Genomic DNA, 16,992 nt, shown 5'->3' with positions numbered 1-16,992 from the left:
TTGGGTCTCCATTGGAGAAGAAGAAATTAAAATGCACCAGTATTGCAGAGGTAGTTAGTGGCTTAGGGCCCCACGTCTAGACTAGACCTTTCTCTGTGAACTTCTGCCCCTGTGCCACTGCGCATTTCTGCAGAGGAGAATTCTCTCTCGTGCCACCTCCCACCCCGTGCTCCGACTTTGCTTGACAGCAGCTTCTGCGTGAGGTTTTCAACCAGGCTGAGCATTCTGCCATCGTATCAAAACAACAGGAATGGTGTGGCTTTCCTCACCCTGCCTGTTTGCCTTGTGAAATCTGGCCTTTGAGGTTGAGCCTCGGGAAGATGGTCTCCTAGTGAACGCTGAGCGGCTTTGGCCTTTAGGCTACATGTTGTCACGTGTGTCAGAGTGGACATTGTTCTGACATCACCTTTTCCACCAGTCCCAGCCACTGTCTGTTCCAGCTGTCATACACAAAGCAGACTACAGTGTTTCAGTACACTGGAACACAGTAACTCATGGGGAAATTTTCTCAGACTTGGTCCAGCCTTTGATCCTTTCGCTCATTTCCCATGCTTGTATCATCCTTTTCCTTCCAAATATCAAAAGATACTTGGTTTTCTGGCAATAGAAGTATTTCATGGTGGTCGTTGAACAAACAGCACATTTGGAAAGTTCTGAAAACTCTGGGATTGAGCACAACGCATCACTGTTGTGTCTTTCTCTTTTGTTTTAACTGTGCCCATGCATCAGTGACAGAGGGGCTGGCTCTCGTGCCCACTTTAGGAGCAGACCTTTGTCAGCCTATGATTTGTTCCTCTGGTTCTGAGGGCAAGTGACCTTTGGATAGGTGGAGAAGGTGGACCAGTTGGGGTTCTGCCAGAAGACAGAAAGAGAAACTGCCCTACAAGTCCGTCTGTATCTATTTCTTTAGGGCCCTGTGAGTGGACATTGACATGCCATGCACTGCTCTGGAAGGTCCCTTCCTTGTCCCATTACCTGCTGTTCATTTCTGGCCTTGGAGAAAGCAAAGCAGGAGTAGTGATGGCTGGGTGGGGTAGGGGTTGGGGGTGATGTCTCTAAGCTCAAGGTTTGTTCCAGCTATTTTCTCTTCTATCATTGTCTCTGCTTTTATTGTGGGGTAAAGCAAAATAATTAAAAGGACATGATGTGCTCCATGGTTGATGTGATGGAAAATGTCCATCTGAATTGTGTACATTATTTTTGGCTGTCTCTTCGAGCCCAGTTTCTCCTGGTCAAGTATCAGCAATGGGTGCCTACTTCTCCTGACAGATCACACTCATGTCACTTTGGTCACATGTCACTCAACTGCTTTTCCTGAGTAATGATGAAGAAATACATTTGCCTGATCCATGTTTAGAGAGAAAGTGAGTTGCTATGTTCAAAGCCCAAGTGTTGACAGGAAATGACAAGGACACCACAGGTGGATTATGGTACTGGGACTTCATTTGCCTGCATTATTCACAGGACTCAGTGAGGTACCTCTTATTGTGCCCATTTCACAGATGGCACTGTGGATCACAGAAGTTAGGTGCTGTACCCACAGTCTTCGAGAGAGTTCATTGGTCAGAGTGGAACTTGAACTTAAGACCTATAAACTCTGAGGCCTGTGTTCTGGTTTGCTCCAGCCAAGAATTCATCATAAACTCCTATGATGACTGCAATAGGCTAGAGACCCTCAAAGAACATAGTCAACCTGGCAGTGGGGATATGAGATGAGTGAGAGCTGACATGAATGTCCTTTCTGGGTCAGAGGGAAGGTATACCGGACAAGGCTGAGAAAATAGGTGGTATTGCAGACACTCACACAGTACAGGCTAGGCTTGCCAGTTCCTGCAACTCAGCAGTGAGCACAGTAACCTCACTGCGTCGTTTGCTCACATAAGGGTAGACATCAGAAATACACAGATCAGCTGATGTGACAGCATGGGTCTGTGCAGTGAAGAAAATGAGATGCCATTTTGAAGGGAGTTGGATAAGTTGACTCCCAAGACAGTTCTGGTGTATTCCTAGAGAAGTCAGGACACTCCTAGGAGGAAGAACAGCAGGTGTAAAGCACTGATGCTAGGCCATGCTTGAAGACGTGCTTAAGATCCATGGCAGAAGCCAGAGGAACTAGAGCAAGGGATGTAATGTGGCTTCATGTTTGCAAAATGTCTCCACTGACTGTTGGACCGAGGAAGAGACTGCAGTGAGGGTAAGGGAAGGTGAGGAACATTGAGACAGATGGAGAACGCAAGGCACTGGTCCATCGGTTCACTCCGGTGATCTCAAGTACAGCCGCCCTTCTTGGGCTAGAAGATTCAGTGGTTACCCTCTCCTGTGAGCCAGGCGGGTGCTGGGGAGAGCCCCCAGTTTGGGATAACTCAGTAACCAAGTGCTTTGGGTCCCAGCACCACAGATGGAGGAGAGAAGACACCAGCTGACCGCCACAGGGCTTCACAGTGATGTCAGACATGGTGTGCTCTGGGACGTAGCCTTTGGGTTAAGAAAATAAAGTGTTTGCTTCCCTTCTCTTTCCTCTCCTTTCTCTCTCTGCACCCTGACAGCTGTTCAGCACAAAGAGCTGGAGTGACATGCGCCAGGAGGTGATGTTTCTGACCAACGTGAATAGCTCCGGCTCCTCCACCCAGATCTACCAGGCTGTGTCCCGCATCGTCTGTGGTCACCCAGAGGGCGGGGGGCTGAAGATCAAGTCACTCAACTGGTATGAGGATAACAACTACAAAGCCCTCTTTGGAGGCAACAGCACTGAGGAAGACATGGACACCTTCTATGACAACTCCACAAGTGAGTGTCTGTGCGCACCGAAGCCTTGTCCGCATCCCTAGCTTAGGTCCCGGCTCGCTTGTAGCATGCTGTTCTTCCTTCTGTGGAGTCGCAGAGACGCTGTCCTCTCTGCTCTCACGACATGGGCTCCTCGACTACAGGGTCCTCGCTGAGTGAGTCGTTCTCAGTTCTCTGCCTGGGGGGCTGGAACATCTCAGGTGTTCAGTAGCATTATCAAAAAGATGAGCGGGGTGATTGATAGTCAGTCTCCCCAGTTTTCCTCATCTGTGAACTCACTCATAATGTGGAATCGAAAAGAAAACTAAACTCCACAAAGCTGGTAAGAAGAGAGGTTGCTGGGGGCTGAGTGGGTGATGGAGAGATGGGATGTTAGGTCAGAGTGTACCAAGTATCAGTCGTGCGAAATGAATGCCCTCTGGAGAGGAAGTGGGTGGCATAGTGAGTGTTGGGTAGCACTGTGTTGTACCTTTAAACTTTGCTGAGAGTTAATCTTAACATTACTGCACAGACAGAGCAGAGGTCTGCAGGAAGTGATGGATGTATCAGTTGATTGGGTTGTGGTAGTCACTTCCCAGTGGATTCATGTCTCAGTGTTCTATTGTATACTTCAAATGCATATCATTTTTATTTTTCAGTTAAATCTCAGTAAAGCCAGGAAAGTTTCTAAAAATGAGATGTTGATTTTTAAACAAAAAGTATTATTAGTATTACTATGAGATAAGCTTTATAATAAACACCTAGAAGTGGGTGACAGTAATTATAGTAATTACAACAGCGATAAGAAAATCTAACATTAAGGCAGATTTTCCTCTGTATAGTGAGTTCTATTTAAATTACCCTTTTCATTCTCACAGTAATCCTGAAAGGAAGGTTCTGGAACCTCACATTTCATTGGATCAGAGGTTAAGTGTCTTGGTTAAAGCTGCATTCCTAGGTAATCCCCAAGCGCTGGGATTCAAGCCTAAATGCGCCTGGCTTTTTCTGGTGAACTCTCTTGTTAATGGTAGCGTGTGTGCACCATCACACTCAGACACTTGATCTCCTGCTTGTTTGGCATTCTGAGCCACAAGACAGCATTACAGAACCCTGAAACTCTATATCCGCTTCCCACACTTGGGCCGTTCTGTGTGGATGTGTGTCCTGTGCCTGGCGACAGCAGGGATCGGTGTTACAGTTCTGACAACGCCGTGTTTTCCTTGAAAACACTCCTGCAGCTGAGCCGTTCTATTTCCAACCGCAGGCTTGCGACAGCTTCTTGTGAGTGGCTGTAACACAAGAGCCTTGTGTTTGCTGGAGTACAGCGCTGCCGAACTTTACAAGTTGCTCTCTATGCCTGAGGAAGATGGTGGATAGGCAGTTTTCTGACGCTGTCTGCCCTTCTCCAGTGTACAGATCCATCCAGGGGCATCCCATTTACACAACAGATATACTTGAGGCCAAATCTTCTTTAAAAACAAAACTTCTGGCTCTGGAGATATAATACAACCAGGAGTGCTTGCATACCACGAGTGAGGCCATGGTCTGATCCCTAGGATGACCCCCATTTCTATTATCTTTGTTACTATTATTGTATCATCTATTTATCGAGAAGCTTATAGAAGTTACATGGTATCTAAAGCAAAGCCCCCTGGTTCGTTTGAACTTTGAATATTTCAGTTTTGAATTTTTATTAAGTATAAATATATTTGTGATAACATCTATTAATTATTAAGGAAATATTTGCCTTTCTCTTGAAACTAAAGTCTAAACAGAGCCCTCTGGCTTCCCTAATAAGAGTCCCATTTGTTTTCAGTGGAAACAGCTGTGAGGGCTGGCATGGGGGTATGGAGCTTGAGTTAGGTTGGTGTGTGCACAGTCAGAATGTTCTTCTAGATCAGCTCAGCTATGAGTCTTAGGAAGGGCCTGGTTATTTCAAGTATGGAGTGCTTTAGAGACCTCACAGGAAATACCTCAGCTAATCCTCTTCACAGCTTTGCCAGAGTAGCTGTTATAAACTTTTCTTTTTACAGCGGAGCAAACTGAGGCTCAGATAAGGGAAGTTATTTGCTGCATGACTGTTAGATGGTGGACTGGGGATTTGTACTGTGCCCTGGCCGGGTGGCTCCAACTTCTTAGTTCTCGTTGTTATCTGGCTGTGTACATAAGCGAGTGTCTGTCTTTTGTGTTCTTTGTAGCTCCTTATTGCAATGATTTGATGAAGAACTTGGAGTCCAGTCCTCTTTCTCGAATTATTTGGAAGGCACTCAAGCCACTGCTTGTTGGAAAGATTCTGTATACACCTGACACTCCAGCTACAAGGCAGGTCATGGCTGAGGTAAGCTTGGTCCAGGCTTAGGACTCTGTCCCCAGAACCCCCACCCCCATGTCCCCAGAATTAGAGACAGGAAGTGAAGGCAGCTTCAGATAGAGCGTGTTGAGTATACTCATGGCCTTTATGAGACTTTTAAATAGTCAGAAAACCCACATGTAACCTTGGGAGCCAGCTCTCTGGCCTGAGTGTTTGAATTCTAGCTATAGGAGGGATTTCCTGAGGAAGAGAAAGCACTGAGCAGGGGTTTCTCTGATGGGTCATTTTTTTTGGGGGGTGGGGATGGGGGGGTTTTGGAATGCTCATTGCCTCTTCCTGTCTTCCATTTGTACGAAATCTGGTTCCTTGCCTGACTCTAGGTGAACAAGACCTTCCAGGAGCTGGCTGTGTTCCATGACCTGGAGGGTATGTGGGAAGAACTCAGCCCCCAAATCTGGACCTTCATGGAGAGCAGCCAAGAGATGGACCTTGTTCGTGTGAGTGTCTCCCTGCTCACTTTACTTGCTTGATCTAGAAGAGTTTTCTGGACATCTTCCCAGAAATACCTGAGATCATAATTCTGTGAGTTAAACCAATTGAGATGCAGTAAGATTAGCTGAAGCCACAGAGCCACCACCTCCGTAGAAGCAAAGACCAAGGTGCAGTGACAGGCCTGGGTATGCCAGCATTAGTGCCCCTCATGGCCCAGTAGCAGTTTTTGCACAAAACCAGGTCAAGATCAGAAACTGGAAGTAGAGTTTGGTGATTGCAGGACACTGAGTATTTTCATTTTGGCTCCAGTCACTAAGGTAGGCACAGTATCTTCTGTAGCTTGCCTGCATCTTGGTAGATCTTAGAAGGAGGTATGGGGACAGAAGCGTGATCTGGCATACAGACAGGTCAGAGGTACTGGTTCCCTAGGCACAGGGTGAATGCAGCATTGCTGTCGTGGAGTGGAGGGAATTGCATGTAACATGTCAGGGCCACTTGAAAAGAACGAGTGCTCCAGAGATAATCAGGATCCAAAGGAGAGCAGTCTGAGAATGCAGTGTCTCCTTTGTGTTCTCCTGAGAGCCGTTTAATCACATCATCCCTGCCTCAGCCTGAGTCGGAGATCATTAGACAACTTCCTATTGCCATGGTGAGGGAGGCCATTTCCTTTTCTTTCTTTTGCTATCAAGAAGCAAGGGAGGATTTTTGCCAGGTTTCTGGTCTTGAACCTTTGTGACCTGAGGATGGTGGGTTTTAGAGACTGTACCCATCTTGAGGGAGCTCTTTGGACAGGCTACTGATCTGAAAAAGCCAGAGTCTTTTTTGATCTATCAGCGCTGTTACAACTGTGCAAAACTCTCAACTTGGAGCTTTTACACACAGGGCACTTGGGTGAGAAAATCAAGAGCAACAGTCTTATGCGTTCACGCTGAGTCATGGCACTAGGTCACACTCTGGTGCATGCGTCTCCCTTCAGCTCCGGTCTTTCTCTTCTAAGGGATTCGTGTGATTCTCCCACAGGAAACCCTGTACACTGCAGCGCGTGCCCCAGGCTTCTTTCCCTGGTCTTTCCCTTGGGATCCACACTTCTACTATTTGGGATTGTTCTCTGAGAGCGCAGGGATTTAGAGAATTTTAACTGAATTTGGGCATACATAGATGTTTCCCTGCTCAAAAAAACAAAACAAAACAAAACAAACAAACAATCCCCACCCCCCAAATACCCCAAACAAGGTCTCACAGCATAGCTCAGACTTGCCTGCAGCTTGCTATTTAGCCCAGGATGGCCTCAAATTCATGGCAATCCTCCTGTTTCAGCTTCCCCCAGTGCTGGAATTACAGGCATGAACTACCATGCCTGGCCTTCCCTACTTTTAAATCAAGAGTTTCTTTGGAGACCACGGCTGTTCATAAACTCTCAGTTCTTAAGGGATAAGTCCTTATAAACCTGTGGTAGTGTTCACTTGGGATTTATCTCAGAGAATCCTGGGTGTGGAATAGAAAGGAATGAAGCAGAGATGGGAAAGAAAGGCATGACAGGCCTTGGGGGTCCTCCGTGTTGAGCTGAGGACCTTTAACTTTGGAGGAGGGCCTTAGATGGTTTTTAGTGGAGATGTAGATGCGTTACTGTAGGAGACAAATAGGTGCGAAGTAGAGATCGCATGAGTGAGCAGCAGGGCTGAGTGCCAAGGAAGAGGTCTGGTCATGGCTTACGGTAGAAAGGCACGAAGAGGAGGGTACCAGAAGAGTCTTGACGTCTACCTGGACAGGCATGCCACCGAGCTGATGGCTATTGGTATCTGCAATACAGAAGGGTGGTTGGGCTAGGGATGTAGAGTGGGAGTTGCCATCCTGTCGGTGGGAATCAGAGGATCTGTATCCCAATACTGTCTTCCCTGACCTAAGGAGTATTACTTTAACCCACCACCTTGCGTTTCTCAGTCCTCAGCATCCTGAGCCTGGTATACAGGGTGATGCCTGGGGCTTCCACTTTGCTGCCTTAGGCTCTCGTGTCCCTGCTTCTGGCTCTATCTGCTCCTGTTGTACATCCTGCGGACCTGAGACACTTTTCTGTTGAGTCTAAGAACCCTCTGATCTAACCTGAGTGTTTTTTTTCTTAATTGTTTGAACTGGACATGGTCCTTCATCTCCAGGCCCTACTCTTTCTCTATCTAGTATTTTATGTGAAATGCCAGGTCTTCTATTCCTTTCAGGCTCTCTGGAGATGCCACAGGGTCAGTGACCTCACTGGGTATGGATGTCCTCTTGGTCTAGATGTCCTCTTACCGTACTGCTTAGAAGTTATACTGGGCAGGGCTCAGCCAAGTGCCACCATCCCATCTCTCTGCTCCTATTTGTTCATTCACTTCCAGGTATCCAAATAAAGCAGTTTCAGAGTTGATAGCCCATGCCTCTGTGGACTTTTGTGAGTTACACTTGTGCATCTGTTAATAAAAAAATTACATGGGTTCCTCACTGGTGACAGGGTGCATGCTTATTCCCTTGTGGAAAGCTATTTGAAGTGGAAGTTTCAAAATCCACAAAGAATGAATTGTGTGCTATAGCTTTATTCCATGCCCCGCCCCCCAGGGATGCATCCTATGGCAATAATTTTAAAGAAGTCATCATGGGAGAGAAAATGTTATTACTGTAATTGTTATTGTGAGAAATTGGAGATAGACTCAATGCTATGCAGTACAGGAATGGTTAATGAGATTATAGTAGATACACTCTGTAAAATCATTATATTCCCATTAAAACAACAAGGAAGAAGCCACCCAGGGGAAGAGCTTGCCAGGTTAGTGAAAAGAAGACTGATTAAGGAAGGTGCTCTTAAGGCTTTTTTCCAGCTCAGCAGAGCAAGGGCCTCCTGCTTCCCCTGGAACCTGGTACATGAGCATGGCAGCTGTTGGCATTTCTCCCAGTCAGCAGTTGCCCTGTTTTCCTGGCAGGGCATCTGTACAGGCTTCTGCCCCAGTCCCCCTGGACTGGCTGGTTGAGGACCAGAATGGCTTACCTGTGACCTTTTCCACATTGACAGGTGAAGGGAAACAGGTCTCCTTCTCGTCATGATCCATATGTTCTGGGGTTGGGAAAGACCATCTTTTACTTGGATTAACCAGCAGTATTTCTTCCCTGAGTTAATTAAGCCTTAAGAGTGGGCTCGGCCCAGAGATAGGGTTTTTATTTGGCATCGTCAGACCATGTCTCAAAAGAGAGGGGAGATCTGATGCAGTGGGTATGCTGGAATGAGGGAACCTGTGTTTTCCAGCCTGCTTGTTAGCTACATTAACATCCTTGAAGTTCTCTTTTCCTGTGTGTGAAATGGGCAGTATCAAAGCTACACCCTCATGGAGCTGTGTGAGTTATGATGCCAGTAGATCCCTCAGCACACTACTACTACTGTTGTTAGAATTAAAACGGTTAACCACTGTCTGGTACAGTGGGGAGCCTATGGACTGTGAGTTCGGAGGTCTGACTTCGTGTCTCAGCTCATCAGTTCGCCTTGGCCAATATCGATCGTGTTTTCAACTTCAGTCTTCTTCTCTGTCAAGTAGAAGCCTTGTAATGGGTCTTACAAGTTGTTGTGAAGATACACAAACACAGACCGAGCAGGTGAAAAAGGATGTGCTATGTGATGTAGCGCCTTACCATGAACTTGATGTTTCCTCTCCCCGTGTTCTTCCTGGAATGACAGACGCTGTTAGACAGCAGAGGCAATGACCAGTTTTGGGAACAGAAGTTGGATGGATTAGATTGGACCGCCCAAGACATCATGGCATTTCTGGCCAAGAACCCCGAGAATGTTCAGTCCCCAAATGGCTCTGTGTATACGTGGAGAGAAGCTTTCAATGAAACCAGCCAGGCAATCCGGACGATATCTCGCTTCATGGAGGTGAGGGCCTGCTGTGCACATCCTTTAGCAAAGACCAAGACCGTTTTTCCTTTGAGATGTTAAAATAAAGTTAAAGGCAGAAGGAGGGCTTAGAATGAATGTGTGGTGTCACGGACAGCTATATCCTGCAGGCCTGGTGGACAAGATAAACACTAGATGAACGGCTTCATGAGAAAATAAACTTACTTCCAGCTTTACTTCAAATAGACCCCATGTTCTATCCATTATCTTCTAGGTTTTTCCATGTTTCGATATTCTAGATTCTAATAGTAATACATTGCTGTCTTATAAAGGCATTATTTATGAAACTTATCTAATCTAATTTGGGACAGATAAAGCTTTAAAACTTTAATCCTAAAAATAGTAGAAAGGAAAAAGGCCGACTAGAATTTTTCCTTATCGATTTAATTGGTTAGTTGCCGTGACTCAGCATTGCTAAGAAAACAGAATAGAATAAAACAGGATCATTTCCCCTCACACAAAACAATACAGGTAATGCTCAGTATTTCACGTAAATCTCAGAGGACTAGGTGGTGGAGAAATTCGGGCAGCCAGTTCCTGCCTCTCAAAGGAGTCTGAGTTCTGGCCACCACTTGTCTTCATGGCAACCAGTGTCATAATGAGACTGTCCTTCTTTCTGTCAGTGTGTCAACCTGAACAAGCTGGAGCCCGTTCCAACAGAAGTCCGCCTCATCAACAAGTCCATGGAGCTGCTGGATGAGAGGAAGTTCTGGGCTGGTATCGTGTTCACAGGAATCCCTCCTGGCAGTGTGGAGCTGCCCCATCACGTTAAGTACAAGATCCGAATGGACATTGACAACGTGGAGAGGACCAATAAGATCAAGGATGGGTAAGCTGAATCCCGTCAAACAAGCCCAGTCTTACCCAGGTCAAAACATATTTGGATGACTTTTATGACTGCAGTCTATTAGCAATTTGGAAGGAATTTCAACACCCAAATCAGCAGCAGCATGAATTTGCTAAAACTTCATTGCTGGGGACTGTTAATCAAAGGCCATAAAATTTTAGTCTTTCTCTTTCAGCATTCCTATTCAAAAGATTAACTCAAAGGACTTAAAAGTCAGGAGAAAGCCTTTAGGGGGTCTCCACACTCGCCAGACACATTTTTATGAAAAGAGGCAGACAACCAATAAAAGGGAGTAAGGTTGAGGAAATTTTAGTATGCCCATCTGGTGCAATGTTAGGTCACCAATAAAAGGGAAAGAAAAATAGACCCATAAGGAGTGTGTTCACTGTGATTATTCCTATTCAAGAATCTATGTACTTGTCAACTGAGAAAAGAGTAGGAGATAGAGAAATAGGAAGAGTAGCCAAGGAAGAGTGGGGGAACTGTGGGTAATTTCCAGTGTGCTTGTAGGAATGTTTGATCACTTGTTGTTTGGTTTTAGGTACTGGGACCCCGGTCCCCGGGCTGACCCCTTTGAGGATATGCGCTACGTCTGGGGGGGCTTCGCCTACTTGCAGGATGTGATAGAGCAGGCGATCATCAGAGTGCTGACGGGAACCGAGAAGAAAACGGGCGTCTATGTGCAACAGATGCCCTACCCCTGTTATGTTGATGACATGTGAGTGTGCCAACAAGCCAACGTCTTTGTTAAATGAGCAGTTCCATGTGGAGTGCATGTGTACATGCGTGTTCCTGCACAGTGTGAGAGTGAAAGCAAGTCGATAGGAGATGGTCTTAGAGACACTGACCTTCAGTGAGAGACCAAATTGGATTCTGCCCCTACCCTTCGTATTTAGTTCTTAGTAAAGTAACTTACCTTTATTTTAATATTACCCCCATTTCCTAGTTATTAAAGTGATCCCCTAAAGAAATTTTGGATGCCTATACTCTGTCAGCCAAGGTTCTTATCTCTTTGTCTACTGCTAATGAAACATTTGGTCATTTGAGAGTCCAGTGGGCCTTCCCTTGGTGACCCAAATGTAGTATTTCCTCCAATGTGCAAGGCCTTGGATCTAAGCCTGGCTGACACATGCCTCTTTCATTTTTCTCATGCTCTTTATCTGTGCCTCCAGTTTCCTGAGGGTGATGAGCCGGTCCATGCCTCTCTTCATGACCTTGGCCTGGATTTACTCTGTGGCTGTGATCATCAAGGGCATTGTATATGAGAAGGAGGCGCGGTTGAAGGAGACCATGCGGATCATGGGTCTGGACAATGGCATTCTCTGGTTTAGCTGGTTCATCAGCAGCCTCATCCCTCTGCTCGTGAGTGCTGGCCTGCTGGTCGTCATCTTGAAGGTAAGGTGGCCCCACTCCTTCCAGAAAAGCATAAATTTACCTGTACCACACTGTGTACTTAAGGTTTGATCCTTAGGAGTATTGGGTGGAGATTATTTCCAAGTTTGTAAAAGCAATAGTCCAAAGTTATACGATAGTACAGGTTTGGATATCTGGAGGAAGAGGCTGAGGCAGACTTTGATGTATGGATATTAGTAGGGATCACTATCTGGAGGGATGGAGCACATGCTGGGTCATGCAGAGAGCGGAGGGAAGCATGATTAAGCAACCCAGTGGAGTGCTCTGGAGAATATACAGCTTGTCCAAGAGTTTCCCACATTGAGCTGAGAAGTCCAAAGTCTTATCCCCGAGGCTTGATACCTTCTGTTCCATTTTGTCAGTCGTTGGGTGGGGTCTCACCAGGGAAAGGGGTATTTCAGGGTCCAGTAGCTCTCTTAGCTATGACAACAGAGATGCTAACATCTGGATGTCTTTTACCTATAGCCAGGTAAGCCCTCCCTTAAAGTGGAGTCTGGGCAGTGAAATTTTTGTCTCATACACGAATCTACTCTTCAACTTTCTTGCCTCAACAGTTATTTCATATAAAGATGCCTCTTATAAAAGTTAGTGTTTTCTAGGAGAGAGACAGAGAACAAAGTCAAAGGATGTAGCATTCATCTTAACATAGCTACTATATATTATTCTTGAGCACTTGTGGATGCCAAGTACTGTGTAGAGTATGTGCTGTGGGCTGCCTCAGTGTATCCTGCCTATGGTGCTCAAGGCAGGCCAGAGCATCACTAAAGCACCCCAGGATGACAGAACCAAGATGCATTTGCATGCAGTTCTGGAACAACCCTTTTTCTCACACTCTGGTATCTGAGGGCAGTGACCTAAGCCTTGTGACAAGGGTATGGGTCCTCTGGCCAGTGTGTGGGAGCTGATTAAGACAACTTCGTATTCACAGGGCCTGCTTCACTGTCTGCTGAGTTCACTGTCCCTACAGGTGAACTCAGGACTCAGAATATTCACAAGTATTTAGATGAGTGCGTGAATGAAAACTTTGTAGCTACCAGGGAAAGGTTAAGGTTATCTGGCCTTTTTCTATGTTTTTGGAGAGAAAGGATGCATGGGTTGTTGTCTTACACAACTTTTTCTTAGAGGCAGTAGTTGTCCTTAGACAAGGAGAAGCCAGGTGAGAAACAGAGCAAAATAATTAACTGAGATCAAGTAGAAGGTCCTAGACTGCACTTACCATCATTCTGCTGTGATTTTTTTTTCATGTGTAATCTCGAATAAGTTATTTCTCCTGGGTTTGGATTTCCGCATCAGAAAGTTGAGCAGCATGGTTCTCCTACATTATCTCTGAAAGAGTTAGGAGTAAAAACCAGCATTACGATCACATGAGCTAGTGACTGGGCTTGCCGAGGCTCCACATTCATCCAGACTCTTCCTCTCCAGCTAGGAAACCTGCTGCCCTACAGTGACCCCAGCGTGGTGTTTGTCTTCCTGTCTGTGTTTGCCATGGTGACCATCCTGCAGTGCTTCCTCATTAGCACGCTCTTCTCCCGGGCCAACCTGGCTGCAGCCTGTGGAGGCATCATCTACTTCACGCTGTACCTGCCCTACGTCCTGTGCGTAGCCTGGCAGGACTATGTGGGCTTCTCCATCAAGATCTTTGCTGTGAGTAATTCTGTGGAGGTTGTAGTCCTGACCCCTGAACTCTGGCGTTGGACATTCACTCTGTACTCCTCTCTAAATTGTTTCTCCTTTGCCCTTACAATGATCACTGGTTGGATTTGATTTTTGTCAGAGATCAGATTGTACCTTGAACTGGTTGGATATAAATAACATTAGGGAATGCATCTAGTGTAGGCAATAAACACCATGTCTGCTCTAGCTCTTTGGCCATAATAAGCTCACAGCAAAGTCATGGTCATGGATAGCATGAGGCTACAAGTGGTTCATTCATGACCCTTGCTTGTCTTTCTTATATCCTTTTTGGTACTTGGACTTGGGTAATAATTTCTGAATTAAACAAGACAGAACATGACTTACCCTCCCACAGATACTTGCCCAGGACATTTTTTTCTCCCTTTGTGCAGTATAGGTGTGGTCTTTGAGCATGTGAGAACACCAGTGAGAACCACTCACTAGCTGCCCCCTGGGTTACTGATAAGATATTAATAGGCTCTCAGCATACTGCAAGTAGCTCCAGCTGAGTCTCATAGATGTCAAGCCTTAAAGTGGCTCCTCTGATCCCGAATATTCAATGACTGATCAGTGAAAGTTCTTTGATAAATGTCAGTATGAGGCTGAATGGGGGACAGGATTGTTGAGCCTTGGAATATCTTGGGAAGCATACAGTTCTAAAAGTCTCACCTGCTCTCATGCATGCATTTTTGAAATGTGTGTGCATAATGAGTGCTTGTAAATGAAATCATTTTATATGCTGCAAGAGAGTCCGCTTCTTCAAAGGGGCTCTAGGAGAACACTTACATGCCTTATGATTGATGTAATTTGCAAATTCAAATTTCTCAAGGTGGAATTTACATTAGAAGAGATAAATGAGAGCGACAAGGACAGAAACCCATTACTTTTGCCTCTTTCTCTCAGAGCCTTCTGTCTCCTGTGGCTTTTGGATTTGGCTGTGAATACTTTGCCCTTTTCGAGGAGCAAGGCATCGGGGTACAATGGGACAATCTCTTTGAGAGCCCGGTGGAGGAAGACGGCTTCAATCTCACCACCGCAGTGTCCATGATGCTGTTTGACACCTTCCTCTATGGAGTGATGACATGGTACATCGAAGCTGTCTTTCCAGGTACCCCAAGCTTCTGGACTGCCTTGGCTAACTGATATAGGAAGACCCTTTCTGTCTCTAGATCTTTCTTTTTTTTGGGTTGCAATTGCTGAAGGATGAGGGTGCTCCCCGGGAAATGGCTTGGGCTTTAAACCTGTGAAAAACAAATAGAACAAGGAAAGTCACTTGTGCTGAAAGCACACCTCTTCCTACCACCACGTCACTCATGCCTGAGCCCATGTGCCAGGTACTGTGCAAAGCACTTTACGTCCTCTGGTTGGGAAGATTGCTGTGGGGTGTTTGCCATGGTAAACGGCTTCCAAATGAGAGATCTAACTAGGAATTTAAGTGACTTATCTGAGGTCACATGGCTGTTAAGTGTTGTTGCTTGGGGATGACCCCAGTTGGACCACACTGGGTCAGAGCCTGGTAGATTCCTCTCAGTGCTGACTGGGTTCTGGAGTTCTATGTCCCCAGAGATGGAAGCCCTGTGGGAACTTCTGGTTCTTAATTACAGGTTATGAATAATATAATATATTAGATCTCAGCACTTACCATGGTTTAGTCACATTAGTATTCGGTAACAATTAATTGTGATGCTTTCCTTAGCCTTCTTTGCCAAGTCTAACAGCAACCCTCTTTGATACATTTCCATACAAGATCAGATTTTAGGAGGTGAACTTAGGCTCTTGTTTACCCTGTGACTCCCCTCTGAGGAAGCCAATAAGTAGAGGAAGCCTATATGCAATGTTTTTTTTTTTTTTTTTTTTTTTAAACCTGAGCTTCCTCCATTGAATATACAGTTTGCATCATAGAGATTGAGATTCAAATTCTAAGTCTATAATTACTGGGTAAATGACCTTGGGTAGACTCTGTGTCCTTCACTTGGCTCATCTCTAAAGTGAGGATGGTGTTGCCATCTGGGATTGTTGGGAAGCTGTGGAGATGTTTAGAGTACATGATCTACATAGCAGGTTTGAACAAAAGTTAGTGGTCCACCTCCATCTCCGTTCCGGTCTATTCTTTCCTCTAAAGATCATGTCAAGGAGAAAGAGGGTGTGGCTAGAAAATGCCGGAAATGCTGAGATGGCATTAGCTTGGATCATGCCTGTGCTTTGCTTTCAGGACAGTATGGGATTCCCAGGCCCTGGTATTTTCCTTGTACCAAGTCCTACTGGTTTGGTGAGGAAAGTGATGAGAAGAACCACCTTGGTTCCAGCCAGAAAGGAGTATCAGAAAGTAAGTACTGCTGACATGCACTCTCCTGTACTTGATGCTACTGTCCCTACCAGGGAAGGGCATCCCTCTCACATTTAAAAATACTCTAAATCCACAGTAGAGGTGGAAAAATCCCATGCAATACCTCGTTTCCAAATATACCCATGCCGTTGCTGTCCCGTGCACTGACTTAGTGGGAATCCTGTAGGGCTCCTGAGGAACCCTTCCTTTGTCTCCACATCTAGGAAAGTATGGTATATTCAGTATACCCTTATCTCCCCATTCTTGGACAATTGTGCTAGTCTGTGAAGCCAGGAGGAATAAGTAGTTAGCCACGAGTGTGGACCTAGTCTTTCTGCCTGCCTTGCTGTCATGGTCTCTGCCAGGGATTCTGTAGGTGGCCGTTGGGTGGCTGCTATAGGCTCAGCTTTATAACTTCTCACCCTTCCTTACCCAGGGCCCTAATCCTCTCCTAGTTCCTGACTCCAGGTAAAGCTGCCTCAGTTCTTTCCAGGTTTTGTGTTTGTGTCTTTGTGCTCAGTGTGGCTTCCTTCTACACTGTCTGTCAGTAGATCTGCTTCCTTCCTATGCTGTCAGTAGACCTGCTTCCTTCTACACTGTCTGTCAGTAGACCCGCTTCCTTCCTATGCTGTCAGTAGACCCGCTTCCTTCTATACTGTCTGTCAGACCTGCTTCCTTCTGCACTGTCAGTAGACCTGCTCCCTTCTACGCTGTCAGTAGACCCGCTTCCTTCTACACTGTCAGTAGACCCGCTGTCAGTAGACCCACTTCCTTCTACACTGTCAGTAGACCCGCTTCCTTCTACACTGTCAGTAGGCCCGCTTCCTTCTACACTGTCAGTAGACCCGCTTCCTTCTACACTGTCAGTAGACCCGCTTCCTTCTACACTGTCAGTAGACCCGCTTCCTTCTACGCTGTCAGTAGACCCACTCCCTTTCTTCCTATGCTGCCAGTAGGCCTCTCTTCTGTGCCCTTCTTTGCCTCTCCAATGGTTAAAGTATGGCGTCTTTAGTGTGATGCCCACATGCACTGTCCTGCTACTTTCCCATTCTTCTCTTCTCCCTCAGTACTTCTCACTGTGTGGGCTGGACTATGTTACGTCTGTCCACATATCCAGACCTTTGTCTACAGTGTTTCTTCCTCCAGTGCTGCCTTTTCTCCCACTTGCCTGTCTTCCAGACTCTTCCTTTCTTGCTCCTCAGCCTCTGGATCAACATCTGCTTCCCAGAGCTGCCGGTGTTGATTCTCAG

At 46.0% G+C, this 16,992-nt stretch overlaps 1 protein-coding gene across 1 annotated transcript in view; it reads left to right on the top strand.

Moving 5' to 3' along the window:
- Abca1 (ATP binding cassette subfamily A member 1) overlaps positions 1-16,992 on the top strand; it is a 121,729-nt gene that overhangs the window by 66,728 nt on the left and 38,009 nt on the right. The window contains exons 9-18 of the mRNA XM_059254355.1: positions 2,547-2,787; positions 4,962-5,101; positions 5,455-5,571; positions 9,264-9,461; positions 10,106-10,311; positions 10,871-11,047; positions 11,502-11,724; positions 13,165-13,386; positions 14,320-14,524; positions 15,629-15,742. Coding sequence (XP_059110338.1) covers positions 2,547-2,787; positions 4,962-5,101; positions 5,455-5,571; positions 9,264-9,461; positions 10,106-10,311; positions 10,871-11,047; positions 11,502-11,724; positions 13,165-13,386; positions 14,320-14,524; positions 15,629-15,742 — 1,843 coding nt within the window. The remainder of the gene's footprint in view (positions 1-2,546; positions 2,788-4,961; positions 5,102-5,454; positions 5,572-9,263; positions 9,462-10,105; positions 10,312-10,870; positions 11,048-11,501; positions 11,725-13,164; positions 13,387-14,319; positions 14,525-15,628; positions 15,743-16,992) is intronic.

This window comes from Peromyscus eremicus, chromosome 2 (genome assembly GCF_949786415.1).
Source record: "Peromyscus eremicus chromosome 2, PerEre_H2_v1, whole genome shotgun sequence".
NCBI classification, from domain to species: Eukaryota; Metazoa; Chordata; class Mammalia; order Rodentia; family Cricetidae; genus Peromyscus; species Peromyscus eremicus.
The sequence above is the reverse complement of the archived record's forward strand: the minus strand, read 5'-3'. Positions and strand labels throughout refer to the sequence as shown.